General features: G+C 39.5%; 1 protein-coding gene across 1 annotated transcript; it reads left to right on the top strand.

The window, feature by feature from the left end:
- The first annotated feature begins 4169 nt into the window (after positions 1-4169).
- Positions 4170-14643, top strand: LOC100689722 (myosin heavy chain, fast skeletal muscle). The gene is made up of 39 exons (XM_019357843.2): positions 4170-4386; positions 4484-4627; positions 4713-4869; positions 5044-5071; positions 5148-5259; positions 5352-5444; positions 5533-5596; positions 6190-6288; positions 6379-6482; positions 6577-6715; positions 6802-6920; positions 7018-7167; positions 7252-7422; positions 7510-7816; positions 7950-8023; positions 8122-8209; positions 8302-8419; positions 8538-8661; positions 8741-8877; positions 8981-9236; positions 9432-9674; positions 9808-9984; positions 10076-10221; positions 10327-10417; positions 10521-10910; positions 11025-11151; positions 11303-11421; positions 11504-11700; positions 11783-11966; positions 12050-12215; positions 12349-12473; positions 12579-12887; positions 12975-13178; positions 13261-13386; positions 13474-13644; positions 13785-13889; positions 13977-14072; positions 14189-14320; positions 14512-14643. The coding sequence occupies exons 1-39, from the start codon at positions 4183-4185 to the stop codon at positions 14527-14529; spliced, it is 5814 nt and encodes a 1937-aa protein (XP_019213388.1). The 5' UTR covers positions 4170-4182; the 3' UTR covers positions 14530-14643.
- Positions 14644-15039: the final 396 nt, after the last annotated feature.

Genomic DNA, 15039 nt, shown 5'->3' with positions numbered 1-15039 from the left:
ATATTATCTAGGAGAATCAGCAGTAATGCAGTAAAAATGTTAAAATAGATGAGATAAGGGCATTAGGTAGTGGGCAATGCTAAATTAAATAGATATGTTTTCAACAGTGTTTTTAAAGATTGAATATCTTTCATGGGTGTGTCGGCTTGTTTTTACCACCCACTTGGAGGCCAGATCCACCATGCTTTTCTTAACCATCACCGAATAGAGCACCCACATACTGGGGAGGCTATCGCTCACTGCATTGATCAGACATTAGAAAAGTGGACTGTAGGGGAAGAGAAGGTGCTGCTCGTTGTAACAGATAATGGGGCCAATATCGTCAAGACCATACGGCTTGGTCTTCTTCTATGTTTACAATGTTTACACGTTTTATAAGTGTTTGTTTTTCTTTTTTTAAGACCTTGAGCTGCAAGATGGGGAGAACCGCAAGTTCCACAGAATGCCGTCCCTAGCACACACTCTCCAGCTCACAATGAAAGATGCCATGAAACACACAAGTGCTGATTCAGTCATAACTAAAGCAAGAAAACTGGTACATGCTGTAGGAAACTCATCAGTGACAAATGAAGAAATGATCAAAAGGTATGGCAAAACTCTGATCTAGGATTGTATCACTCATAGGAACAGTACTTTTGACATGTTGAGACGACTGCTAGAAACCAGAGCTGAACTAAACCAACTGCTTGGTTTCACTTATTCTTTAATCACCAGATACAGCATCGCTGATGAAAGCAGCACAGTCCTTTGTGCAGAACCTGGCAGCTCAGTATAACCAAGCCACTACTTCTTAGCTGTGCAGTGTTGATCTTAACACTGTACAGCCCACTGAAACTGACTGTGTCCTTCAGAAATACAGCTTCCTTGCATCTCATATAGAGATCAACTTGTCATGTGTAAATCAAGATGGTCTGTTAACCGAGATTGAGAAATATATCACTGAGGTCAAACGGGGTGTGTTTAATGAGACACCACTGCATTTCAGGAAATCAATTTTTGCAGAAACTCCACTCCTTGTTCCAAATTGTGTAGCCTGGCTAAATTAGGACACAGACTATCTGTGGGGTTCTTTTAATCTGAATTATAAAGTAAGCGTCTAGACGAAAATAAGAAGGTTGTGCTGGGATTTATTTTTATCTTTAAGGCTTTAAGGCTTTGGACCCAAAGTGCGGGACAGCAACAATTTCAATCAATTTAGAAATGTACTTTGGCAGCACCTTAAAGCCACCTATCCAGGAATTAAAGATTTGAGAGGTGGAAGATTCACTCAACTTTACTTTTCACTTTATACTTTGTACTTTGGTCAACCTGTGTTTTTTTTTAATGTGCTTATAAATACATTAATTGATTGATTGATTGAACTGAGTCGATTCCAAAATATTTACAGAAAGCAGCTAAGCTTTGGGATCAAATGGGGGGCCTCGGATGAAATGAAACACTATGGGGATTTGAATGTGAACAGGGACTACCACAGGGGGAGCAAGAAAGCCTGGATGAAGTTTCATGGCAGACTGCCTATGGATGGATAACCTCCAGCATTATGTGCACACAGGAAAAATGAGGATCATGAAGAGGAAGAAATAAAACAGTTAAATAAAAGATTTCTGAGATACCAGGTGGCACAAAAGGAAATTAACAAAACAATGGAAAAGGCCAAGCAAATGGTGGTAACAACTATGGACTTGGAAACTTGGATACAAGAAGCAGTAGCCGCTGAATTAGCAAAACAACAACAGCAGACTCCACCAGCACCAGCTATTTGGGGAATATCTCCTAACCAGCCCATAATGTATTAACAATATATACCATGGCACGGAAGATGGACCAATAAGGGACCAAGGGGTCCACCACTCTTAAATTATAAAGTGTACGCTACCTGGAATACATGTGGAGAATGTGGACACTGGTGGAGAGAATGTCCAAAAGGACAAGGAGGCATCCAGTGCTGGATCGAACAACCCAAAATGAGATCACAATTAGGACAAACCGGACTTCAAGGCCCTTACCTAGCCCTTACCACTCACTCCTGATCTAAGGTCTTTCATGGTGAGAGTTAAACCTAAAGTTCCTAAATCACTCTTTCACATAAATATTAAAAATCTAATGGAACGGTTGTCATAGTAAAACAAATAAACAAACAAATGAAGACAGTTAAGTAAATATAGACAATGTTCAAAGTGGAGCCTTATTAGGGTAGGAAATACAGAAAATGCAGAAATCCTATTTTCATATCTTTGCCGCTGTTGCATCATTTAGAGCTCTGTCCACTGCTGCTGCTGCTTCGGTGCTGAATCCCAGGAGTTCCCGAGTTTGCATTGTCTCCTGGGCTTTGTGCAGATCGTCCATCAAGCCCATAAATCCACTGAACTGGTGAAAATGAGGATTCCCCTCGAGGATTGCCTCAATGCGTTTATTCCAACTGCCATTCTCTTTGAATTCAATTCAATTAAATTCAATGTTATTTATATAGTGGCAAATCACAACAACAGAATGAATTTTGTAACATTCACATACATTCATACTTTGATGGATGCATTGAAGAGCATCCATAAATTTAGGGGCGCACAGAGAGGGGGTTCCCCAGAGTATTATGACATTAAACACTTAATACTCTACACCTCGCAAAGCACTACGACATTAGACTACAATCTTTGTAATGTGTTCTTCTGTAATACTAGGGCTAAAAAAAGCAGAGTAAAATGTTTCCATTTTTGGTTGTAATGCTGTGTCTGCTCTGCAGTTGAAATTCCACCTGGCCCTTGGAATTAGAGTGAAAACACACAACATATTGCTTTTGACACCTGACTATTCTTCATGAAAAAAAATTGAAAATCAAATAGATAAGCTCAAATGATTAATTTCTTTTCTTTTCTTTAATCCTAATCCCTATGATGTTGAAAAATGAACATATCTATCTTTTGAGCCAACCACAAATCACTCCTTCCACCCTTTGCTGGATTTATTTTTGACCATGATAGTATCTTGTGTCCTGCTAGAAAGATAGCAAACATTAAGACAAGTCTCTGCAAGCTTTGGAAATAAAAGCTAATCCTGGCTGTGATCCCAGATGTTCGCTTCCAGCAACAATTTATCACTTAGTTCATCAAAATTGTAACCTAAACACTGTATGTTCATTTGTATCCAACCAGATATTAAATGTAGTCATAACAAGCTATTTTATAGTATTAAAGTACCTAATATTATGTTCCCAGTGGCTATATATAACACCTTTCTGGCAATAACAGAAAGTCTGACTCTGAATTTTATACCAGATGTCTTGGATTTTTATGTCATGTAACTATACACCAGTGGCACTGCAAGTTTAAAACTGGATATCAAAATACCAAAGATGCTTGGGCACACAGACAAGCTTATTATATACTGTATCAAGTTAATATCAACGTATCTTCAAGATTTATTGGAATGAATAACCCACAAACCATGCAGAGCACTGTTGTAATTTACCACTAACTATACTGTTAAAATTTCGTACATTTTCCATATTTAGGAGCATAATCATTTGAAGGAATATATGAACCAAAATGCATTGGCAATATTTTTTTTCCATTAAGGAATCCGACTATATTAACATGAGAATTTTACATTTATTTTTTTTATTTTAAAAATATGTTTTATAAGAAAAGAAGGACTTCATGTGTGGAAAATTAATCATAATAATTCATTTATTTTTGACCATATCAGTATCAAGAAGCAAGGTGTCAGACATTTGTGACCAAACTAAGCAGAGTGTAAATGCTGAGGAAGCAGAGCCGTTGTCTATAAAAGCAGCAGCTCTGGACATTTGCTCTAACTGACAGGCATCTAAGGCGGGTGAGTACAGTAAAAGATTCAGCTACCATGTTTTATCTATTGTGTATTATATGCTCTAATTAAGTTTACGTTTTACATTTTTAAGTGTTAGGTTATTACATTTTTTTAATGGCATTGAAAATTTTGCTTTTTGAATGGATTCTTAAACTGAAGCGTAAAATGTTCATTGATGTACCTTTACTTATTTTATAGCACCTTGACATACACAGGATACCAAGGAATTTCTGTTTGCATCAGCTGAGGTAAATTCCACGAATCAAAAGGAATGGATGTTAATTATGGTTTGTATAATGAGTACAGTATATGATTTATGGGTCAATCATCATATTTTCAGTGTAGTAAAGTGCCAACATGAGCACAGACGCGGAGATGGCGCAGTATGGCCCAGCGGCCATTTACCTCCGGAAGCCAGAAAAGGAGAGGATTGAGGCCCAGACTGCTCCATTTGATGCCAAGACGGCCTTCTTTGTGACTGATCCTGATGAGATGTATGTCAAGGGCAAACTTGTCAAGAAGGAGGGTGGTAAAGCCACTGTTGAGACAGAGGGAGGAAAGGTAGATGAATAATCAATGTACTTTATCTGTTTATTAAATATATAGTGCCAAACTTTGAAAGCTGATGTTTTCTAAGTTATCTTAATTTTCTATTCAGACGGTCACCGTAAAGGAAGATGAAATCCACCCCAGGAACCCTCCAAAGTTTGATAAGATGGAGGACATGGCCATGATGACCCACCTTAATGAGCCATCTGTGTTGTTTAACCTCAAAGAGCGTTATGCATCATGGATGATCTACGTAAGTTTTCACTTTGCTGTGTGTGAAATGAAAATATCGTGCCGATCTGTAAATGTTTAAATGATATTTATTCTCTATGATACAGACCTACTCTGGGTTGTTCTGCGTTGTCGTCAATCCCTACAAGTGGCTTCCTGTATATGATGCTACATGTGTAGCAGCATACAGAGGAAAGAAGAGGATTGAGGCTCCACCCCACATCTTCTCCATCTCTGACAATGCCTATCAGTTCATGCTCACTGGTAAGATCAATTCCCTATTAAAGCTTTTAAATGCATTTAGGACTTTGACTTAAACAGATGACCATTAATCATTGCGTGAAAAAAATCGTTTCTTAGCACATAGCTACTTATAAGTGATAGGAAATAAATGAATCCTAAGATTATTCAAGACATGCTTATATGTTTTTCTTTTAGATCGTGAGAACCAGTCTGTCCTGATTACGTGAGTATAATACAAACTACATTAAAAATCTATAAAAACTTTAAGGCATTTTAACAATGTGTCCCATAATCCCCAGTGGAGAATCTGGTGCAGGAAAGACTGTCAACACCAAACGTGTCATCCAGTACTTTGCAACAATTGCAGCTCTTGGAGCTAAGAAGGCTGAGCCAACACCTGGCAAAATGCAGGTATATTCTTTATTCAGCACCAAAGACTTTGTGACAAAAAAGAAAATCGATTTTGGAAGATCAGCTCACATAAACACAATATATTCTTGCAGGGCTCTCTTGAGGATCAGATTGTTGCTGCCAACCCTCTGTTGGAGGCCTACGGTAATGCCAAGACTGTGAGGAATGACAACTCCTCACGTTTTGTAAGTGATTAAAACTGAGTTAATGTAAATACGCTTTTTACTACATGCTCTCATGAAAGGCAGTATTAATAAAGATCTACCCCTCTAGGGTAAATTCATCAGGATTCACTTTGGCACATCTGGCAAGCTGTCTTCAGCTGATATTGAAACGTGTAAGTTTGAACCACAGTGCAAATTAAAGTTATCTGTGATAGAAATTATATTTAATTAGTCACTTAAATTTATTCAAGCTCTGGGGAATGAGTATCAAACTGATATCTTTAGAATACCCCCCCCCGCCCAAAACTCTAAATATTATGTAACAGATCTGCTTATTTATTTCACAGCACATAAAGAGATGAGTCACTTAATTTCAGTAGAAGCAATATTTTCTGTTGTGGTGGAACATGGATGCATGAACAGTGTGGTTACACTATATATATAAATGAGCAGGGGACAAAAAAAGTGATCTACTGTACACTGACAGAGTAATTGACTGGGATCTATTAGCGTGGCAACACTTTCTGCCGTAACCCAGTAGTTATCATGTGTGTAAGTAAAAGTAGGAACATATTGCATCTTCACAGAACCTTTAAATTATAACAAGGTATACTGTGAATCACATTATTAGTAACGCAACAGAACTGAAAAAAGTTTCAAACACCCCCAGTCACAGCCAAGAAAATGAATGTATGTTCGATCCATTTTGCAGTCTTGACTGTGATGTCTCATGTCTACAGTGTCAAAATTAATCTGTTCTTCTTAGATCTGCTGGAGAAGTCCCGTGTCACCTTCCAGTTGTCTGCTGAGAGGAGCTACCATATCTTCTATCAGTTGATGACAGGCCACAAGCCTGAGCTTCTGGGTATGTTGATAGGACACCAAAATTTAAATTTTAAAACCATTAAAATCACATTCTAAGCAACAAACAAGTTAATTTCACTTCTCCTTTCAGAGGCTCTTCTGATCACAACTAACCCTTATGACTATCCAATGATCAGTCAGGGTGAAATCACTGTCAAGAGCATCAATGATGTGGAGGAGTTCATTGCAACAGATGTACAATAGCATTTGCCGCAGAATTCTTATACTTAACCATAAATGTCTTTTTTGTTTTATTTATGAATTGTTGATTTCATGTTTTTTCTTACAGACTGCTATTGACATCTTGGGCTTTAGTGCTGATGAGAAGTTAAGCATCTACAAGCTGACTGGTGCTGTGATGCATCATGGCAACATGAAATTCAAGCAGAAGCAGCGTGAAGAGCAGGCTGAACCTGATGGCACTGAGGGTATTGTGAAAAATTTGTATAATGGAAAAATATGTGAAGTAATTTGCATTTGTTAGGTATTTTAATTATTTGTTTTAATCCAACAGTGGCGGACAAGATTGCATACCTACTGGGCCTGAACTCGGCTGATATGCTGAAAGCTCTGTGCTACCCAAGAGTCAAGGTTGGCAATGAGATGGTGACCAAAGGTCAGACTGTCCCACAGGTAATTAATAAAAAGGCCTCATAATATGATTATATATTTATAGACATTATAGCTGTATTCATATGGTTTTGTATAATTATAAATTCTTGTTTGCCAGGTCAACAATGCTGTCTCAGCTCTGTGCAAATCTATCTATGAGAAAATGTTCTTGTGGATGGTTATCCGTATCAATGAGATGCTGGACACAAAGCAGCCCAGACAGTTCTTCATTGGAGTGCTGGATATCGCTGGATTTGAGATCTTTGATGTGAGCACTTGAGACATTTCACCACATTTGTTAAACTTTAAATACTTTAGTGCCATGAAATTAGACATGTTTGTACTATTACAGTTCAACAGCTTGGAGCAACTCTGCATCAACTTCACCAATGAGAAACTGCAACAATTTTTCAACCATCACATGTTTGTCCTGGAGCAAGAGGAGTACAAGAAAGAGGGCATTCAATGGGAGTTCATTGACTTTGGTATGGACTTGGCTGCCTGCATTGAGCTTATTGAGAAGGTAAACAGCTACTCTGGAAGAAATGTACATATGGCTGCATATGTTACCTCTGTTGAAATTTTAATATGACATGTGACATTTTCTCAGCCAATGGGCATCTTCTCCATCCTTGAAGAGGAGTGCATGTTCCCCAAGGCCTCTGACACAACTTTCAAGAACAAGCTGCACGATCAGCATCTTGGCAAGACCAAGGCATTTGAGAAGCCAAAGCCTGGAAAGGGCAAGGCTGAGGCACACTTCTCCCTGGTTCACTATGCTGGTACAGTGGACTACAATATCTCTGGCTGGCTAGACAAGAACAAGGACCCACTGAATGAATCGGTTGTGCAGCTCTACCAGAAGTCTTCAAACAAACTGCTCTGCTTCCTGTATGCAGCCCATGCTGGAGCTGAAGGTAAGAAATAAAAGTGCCCACAAACTCCAGTGTCCAGTACAGATAGCTACAATGTGCATACTGCAGGCTAATATTGATACCGTGAAAAGTAGTTTTTCAATTCCAATAATGAAATGAATTGTTTTTAAAACAGAGGCTGCTGGTGGTGGCAAGAAGGGTGGTAAGAAGAAGGGCGGTTCCTTCCAGACTGTCTCTGCGCTTTTCAGAGTATGTATAGATCTATAGTTTAAGAAAACAAATTAAATATTCATATTTAAATATTATTAACTTCTATTAACATATTATCTAATGATGCTGATCTACAGGAGAATCTGGCCAAGCTGATGACCAACTTAAGAAGCACTCATCCTCACTTTGTCCGTTGCTTGATTCCCAATGAGACAAAGACCCCAGGTACCCCACAGGGCCCCACAGTCCTATTAACTGTAAAAATGACAGAGTGAAATGAAGAAATTTTTGAAACATTATGCATTTCTGACTCTCAGGTCTTATGGAGAACTACCTGGTCATCCACCAGCTGAGGTGTAACGGTGTACTGGAGGGCATCAGAATCTGCAGAAAGGGTTTCCCCAGTAGAATCCTCTATGGTGACTTCAAGCAGAGGTGACAGCACATTACTGTATTAGACAGCAGAAATGATTTCATTGTTGTTGTAAAGGGCAAACTTGACTTAAACATGATGGAAGAAAAATCCAAGTAACAACATGATTCTCTCTTGAAGATACAAAGTGTTGAATGCCAGTGTCATCCCTGAGGGACAGTTCATTGACAACAAGAAAGCTTCTGAGAAGCTGCTTGGCTCCATTGATGTGGATCACACACAGTACATGTTTGGGCACACGAAGGTACACTTCATTATATTAATATACATTAACAAAACACTGTCCATTTGCACTTGTACTTATGCTTTTAATAATTAAATAGGTGTTCTTCAAAGCTGGTCTGCTCGGCACTCTTGAGGAGATGAGAGATGAGAAACTGGCTGAGCTGGTGACCATGACTCAGGCTCTCTGCAGAGGATACGTCATGAGGAAAGAGTTTGTGAAGATGATGGAGAGGAGGTAACGTTATCATACTAAACTCTATTGTATTCTCTTTTGTATTTCCTTTGTTATAATAAGAGCCTACTACAATAAAAGTAACATTCTCATGTTTGGTTTTTAGAGAATCTATCTACACCATCCAGTACAACATCCGTTCTTTCATGAATGTCAAGAATTGGCCATGGCTGAAAGTGTACTTCAAGATCAAGCCTCTTCTGAAGAGTGCTGAGACTGAGAAGGAGCTGCAGAACATGAAGGAGAACTATGAGAAGATGCAGACAGACCTGGCTACTGCTCTGGCCAAGAAGAAGGAACTGGAAGAGAAGATGGTCGCCCTGCTGCAGGAGAAGAATGACCTGCAACTTCAAGTGGCTGCAGTAAGTAGCAGAGAAAAGTATATATATTACACTTATAGTTCAGGTATATAAGTTAGATATAAATAGGCCACATGTTTGTCTCATCCTCTGATTATTTATGTGCTAAAACAAAAGTGTAGTTAAAATTACGATCAAGAAAACTCTAGGACAATGTGACTCACAAATAATGTAACTTCTGTTAAACATGTATTATAGGAAGTCGACAACCTCTCTGATGCTGAGGAGAGGTGTGAGGGGCTCATTAAGAGCAAGATCCAGCTCGAGGCCAAACTCAAAGAGACAACTGAGAGACTGGAGGATGAAGAGGAAATCAATGCTGAGCTGACTGCTAAGAAGAGGAAGCTGGAGGATGAATGCTCTGAGCTAAAGAAGGACATTGATGACTTGGAGCTCACCTTGGCCAAAGTGGAGAAGGAGAAACATGCCACAGAAAACAAGGCTAGTTCATACTGATTGTATTCGTAGTTGAATTGAAGCATGTAATGTTGTTCTTTGAATCAAAAACTTAAATATTCAAATATTCAGCAAGTTGTGGAAGAAAATGAAACTTAATGTATACATATTATTTCAGGTGAAAAACCTGACAGAGGAGATGGCATCTCAAGATGAGTCAATTGCCAAGTTAACTAAGGAGAAGAAAGCCTTACAAGAGGCCCATCAGCAAACACTGGATGATCTCCAGGCAGAGGAGGACAAAGTCAACACTCTGACCAAGTCCAAGACAAAGCTGGAACAGCAAGTTGATGATGTAAGAAAACTATAATCATATTGTTTTTAATGGAAAGAGTATTGAATCAATGTCTTTCAAACCACTTGAATTAACTGACATGATTTTATAGCTTGAGGGTTCACTGGAGCAAGAGAAGAAGCTCCGCATGGACCTTGAGAGAGCCAAGAGGAAGCTGGAGGGAGATCTGAAACTGGCTCAGGAATCCATAATGGATCTGGAGAATGACAAGCAGCAGTCTGACGAGAAAATCAAGAAGTAGGGCTTTTTTTGATATTGTAAAGAATACTACTCTTATCAAATATTGTACATGAAATAATCATTTGTACTGTGATACCAAAACCTGTCTTATTCCACACCAAGGAAAGACTTTGAAATCAGCCAACTTCTCAGCAAGATTGAGGATGAACAATCCCTTGGTGCTCAACTCCAGAAAAAGATCAAGGAACTCCAGGTAACACTCATGACCAGTGTTCACAATGAATAATGTTCATTGTAATTCATAAAGAATACCAATTAAGGTTCTAACTGATAAATCCAATTAATTTTCAAACTAGGCTCGTATTGAGGAGCTGGAAGAGGAGATTGAGGCTGAGAGGGCAGCTCGGGCTAAGGTAGAGAAGCAGAGAGCCGACCTCTCCAGGGAGCTTGAAGAGATCAGCGAGAGGCTCGAGGAAGCTGGTGGAGCAACAGCTGCTCAGATTGAGATGAACAAGAAGCGAGAGGCTGAGTTCCAGAAACTGCGTCGTGATCTTGAGGAATCAACTCTGCAGCATGAAGCTACTGCAGCAGCTCTCCGTAAGAAGCAGGCTGACACTGTTGCAGAGCTCGGAGAGCAAATCGACAACCTCCAGCGTGTCAAACAGAAGCTGGAGAAAGAGAAGAGTGAGTACAAGATGGAGATTGATGACCTCTCCAGCAATATGGAGGCTGTTGCTAAAGCAAAGGTGTGGACATTGTTTATAGAGAACAGATTTTCTTTTGCTTTTTTAAAAAATTCAAGACCTCCAAAGCATAAGCTGATCAACTGTTAACATGGATATGACATTACTTGTTGACAGGGCAACTTGGAGAAAATGTGCAGGACTCTTGAGGATCAACTAAGTGAACTCAAAGCCAAAAATGATGAGAATGTTCGTCAGTTGAATGACATTAATGCCCAGAAGGCAAGACTACAAACAGAGAATGGTAAGTAATATATAACAAAGAAACAGTCTCTTGGTGGATTCACAGCTTTACACAGTTACATATATTACTCTCACACAGGTGACCAAAACAACAAACAATCAAGTGGATGAAATTAAACAAACTAGGCTTAATACATGTGTGTTATTTACAGGTGAGTTCGGTCGCCAGCTTGAGGAGAAAGAAGCTCTCGTTTCTCAGCTCACAAGGGGCAAGCAGGCCTTTACTCAGCAGATTGAGGAGCTGAAGAGACACGTTGAGGAGGAAGTGAAGGTTGGAACTATATTTTCTTCTTTTATGTATAGTCATTTCAACATTAAAATTGTCCATCTGACATTGATTGTATTTTCGAAAGGCCAAGAACGCCCTGGCTCATGCTGTTCAGTCAGCACGTCACGACTGTGATCTGCTCAGAGAGCAGTTTGAGGAGGAGCAGGAGGCCAAGGCTGAGCTGCAGCGAGGAATGTCCAAGGCCAACAGTGAGGTGGCTCAGTGGCGATCCAAATATGAGACTGATGCTATCCAGCGCACTGAGGAGCTGGAGGAGGCCAAGTAAGTCATGATGCTTTCATTGTTTAAATTAGTTTATACAGTTGTTTCACTCTTGATCAATACAAAATTATTTTAACAACAGGAAAAAGCTTGCCCAGCGCCTGCAGGAGGCTGAGGAATCCATTGAGGCTGTGAACTCCAAGTGTGCCTCACTGGAGAAGACCAAGCAGAGGCTGCAGGGTGAGGTGGAGGACCTCATGATTGATGTGGAGAGAGCTAATGCTCTGGCTGCCAACCTTGACAAAAAGCAGAGGAACTTTGATAAGGTAAAGTTTTAAACATAACCATTATCATCAGAAGAGACATACACCCATAATCACAACAAACTAATTAACCCATATTAACATAGGTCCTAGCAGAATGGAAGCAGAAGTATGAGGAGAGCCAGGCAGAGCTGGAAGGAGCACAAAAGGAGGCTCGTTCTCTCAGCACTGAGTTGTTCAAGATGAAGAACTCATATGAAGAGGCTCTGGATCAACTGGAGACCATGAAGAGAGAGAACAAGAACCTGCAGCGTATGCTAATTTTGCTATAGATCATATGGATATGATTCTAATGTTTATATTTATTTATATGTTATGTTGTGGCAAAAACATTTGCATATATCAGCTCCAAGTACTCTAACTCTTGGCTGTGTTCGCTCTGTAGAGGAGATCTCAGATCTGACTGAGCAGATTGGTGAGACAGGAAAGAGCATCCATGAGCTGGAAAAGGCCAAGAAGACTGTTGAGACTGAGAAGTCTGAAATTCAGACAGCTCTGGAGGAAGCTGAGGTAATGTATTTTATAGAATCTTACTTTGTTCGTAAACTTTTATAAATGTAAATTTATAAAAGTATCCCTTCTCCAGTTTATGTTGAAATAAACCTTTATTTAAAGGGAACTTTGGAGCACGAGGAGGCCAAGATCCTTCGTGTTCAGCTTGAGCTAAATCAGGTCAAAGGTGAGATTGACAGGAAGCTGGCAGAGAAGGACGAGGAGATGGAGCAGATCAAGAGGAACAGCCAGAGGGTGATTGACTCCATGCAGAGCACTCTTGATGCTGAGGTCAGGAGCAGGAATGATGCCCTGAGAGTCAAGAAGAAGATGGAGGGAGACCTGAATGAGATGGAGATTCAGCTGAGCCATGCCAACAGACAGGCTGCTGAGGCCCAGAAGCAACTGAGGAATGTCCAAGGACAGCTCAAGGTGAGTTGGTAGATCATTTGTGTGTGTGTGTTTTTTTATTAACCTAAAAGCATACAGTGATAATATCTTTTGTTTGTTTGAAATCAGGATGCCCAACTGCACTTGGATGATGCTGTCAGAGGACAGGAAGACATGAAGGAGCAGGTCGCCATGGTGGAGCGCAGAAATGGTCTGATGGTGGCTGAGATTGAGGAGCTGAGAGCCGCTCTGGAGCAGACAGAGAGAGGACGCAAAGTAGCTGAGCAGGAGTTGGTTGATGCTAGCGAGCGTGTTGGACTGCTTCACTCTCAGGTTGGTATTCATTACTTTACAAGAACTTTGTGGCATCAGAGAGTGAGAATCACATCATTAAAGTTGTTCCTTTTTTATTCAGAACACCAGTCTTTTGAACACCAAGAAGAAGCTGGAGTCTGACCTTGTCCAGGTTCAGGGTGAGGTGGATGATGCAGTTCAAGAAGCAAGAAATGCTGAGGAGAAGGCCAAAAAGGCTATCACTGATGTAAGTTAGTACGTTACAAGCCTTCTTTTCTTTTCAAAATTCTTGTTCATGCTTGATCAGTAATCCCAACACCACCCATATTTTCAGGCTGCCATGATGGCTGAGGAGCTGAAGAAGGAGCAGGACACCAGTGCTCACCTGGAGAGGATGAAGAAGAACCTGGAGGTCACAGTCAAGGACCTGCAGCACCGTCTGGATGAGGCTGAGAACCTCGCCATGAAGGGTGGCAAGAAGCAGCTCCAGAAACTGGAGTCCAGGGTATGTACTGCATATATTCTTGAGTTATTATTCAAGTATTAAAAGATAACACTTTGATTCCAGCATATGAACTCCACCCCTTAATTTTTCTCTGTACTCTAACATTTATTAAAAGCTGATTATTTATCATGGCATTAAAGGTCCGTGAACTGGAAGCTGAAGTTGAAGCTGAGCAGAGACGTGGAGCTGATGCTGTTAAAGGAGTCCGCAAATATGAGAGGAGAGTGAAAGAGCTCACCTACCAGGTGATTAATTACACATTTATCTAGAAATTCATAATTTCCTAAATTGTTTCTTCTCCAGCTGTAAATAACAGTTTGTTATCTATGCAGACTGAGGAGGACAAGAAGAATTTGGTCAGACTTCAGGATCTGGTGGACAAGCTGCAGCTCAAAGTCAAGGCTTACAAGAGACAGGCTGAGGAGGCTGTGAGTAAAACGTTTTGTGACCTTAAATATTGAAAGATTGTTAATCGTGTAAATATAGCTCTCATGTATGATCAGATATTTTTTTTAACAATCCAACATAATGTAATACTGAACAGGAGGAACAGGCCAACACCCACATGTCCAGACTGAGAAAAGTCCAGCATGAGATGGAGGAAGCTCAGGAACGTGCTGACATTGCTGAATCTCAGGTCAACAAACTGAGAGCCAAGAGCCGTGATGTTGGAAAGGTAATTCATCTGATCCCATTTTAAATTTGTTGTCTTTAGATAGATTATCTGTTATATTATATTATTATTATTATTATTAATTTGGTATACACTGATAGAATTTAGTTTATGTCTTTCTGCAAAATCACGTCGGATAAACTTTAAAATGTTAATATGTGTTGAATAATTTGATTTTTTTATGATTTTTCTAGGGTGAAAGTGCTGAGTAAGAGACATCTATTTGGAACCTTTTGTCAGCGTTCATAAAATATGAAACAGCTGCTAAATTGTCTGTTTACAATGTATTACTTCAATAAACTCTTTTCTCTGATTTCATTACATTTAATCAGTATAATGTTTTCTTTATTTTACAAAAGTCACACTGGAAAATATAATATTCAACACTGTAGTTTCTTCAGAAGAATCCTCATTTATACTTACAGGACATTTAGCAAATGAGGACAGCACCTCTGCTTAGCATCCCTCCTAGCTTTCAGTATCAGTGCTAGCAGGGTTAGCTTTAACTGAAGAAACCATATCTTACATAACCTAAGATAATTTAAACATAAATGCTCTATAATAAGCAAAGTGTCCATTTAGAATGACAATTAATTCCCACTGTCATATCATTTAAACAAATAAGATAATAATTAAATATTAAAGAAATACTTTCAGTATCATACATTTGAGAAGAACAGAGCTGTACACGGTTTAAATTAGTTTATATTAATCTATACACA

The sequence above is a fragment of the Oreochromis niloticus genome, linkage group LG4, assembly GCF_001858045.2.
Source record: "Oreochromis niloticus isolate F11D_XX linkage group LG4, O_niloticus_UMD_NMBU, whole genome shotgun sequence".
Classification (NCBI taxonomy): Eukaryota; Metazoa; Chordata; class Actinopteri; order Cichliformes; family Cichlidae; genus Oreochromis; species Oreochromis niloticus.
The sequence above is the reverse complement of the archived record's forward strand: the minus strand, read 5'-3'. Positions and strand labels throughout refer to the sequence as shown.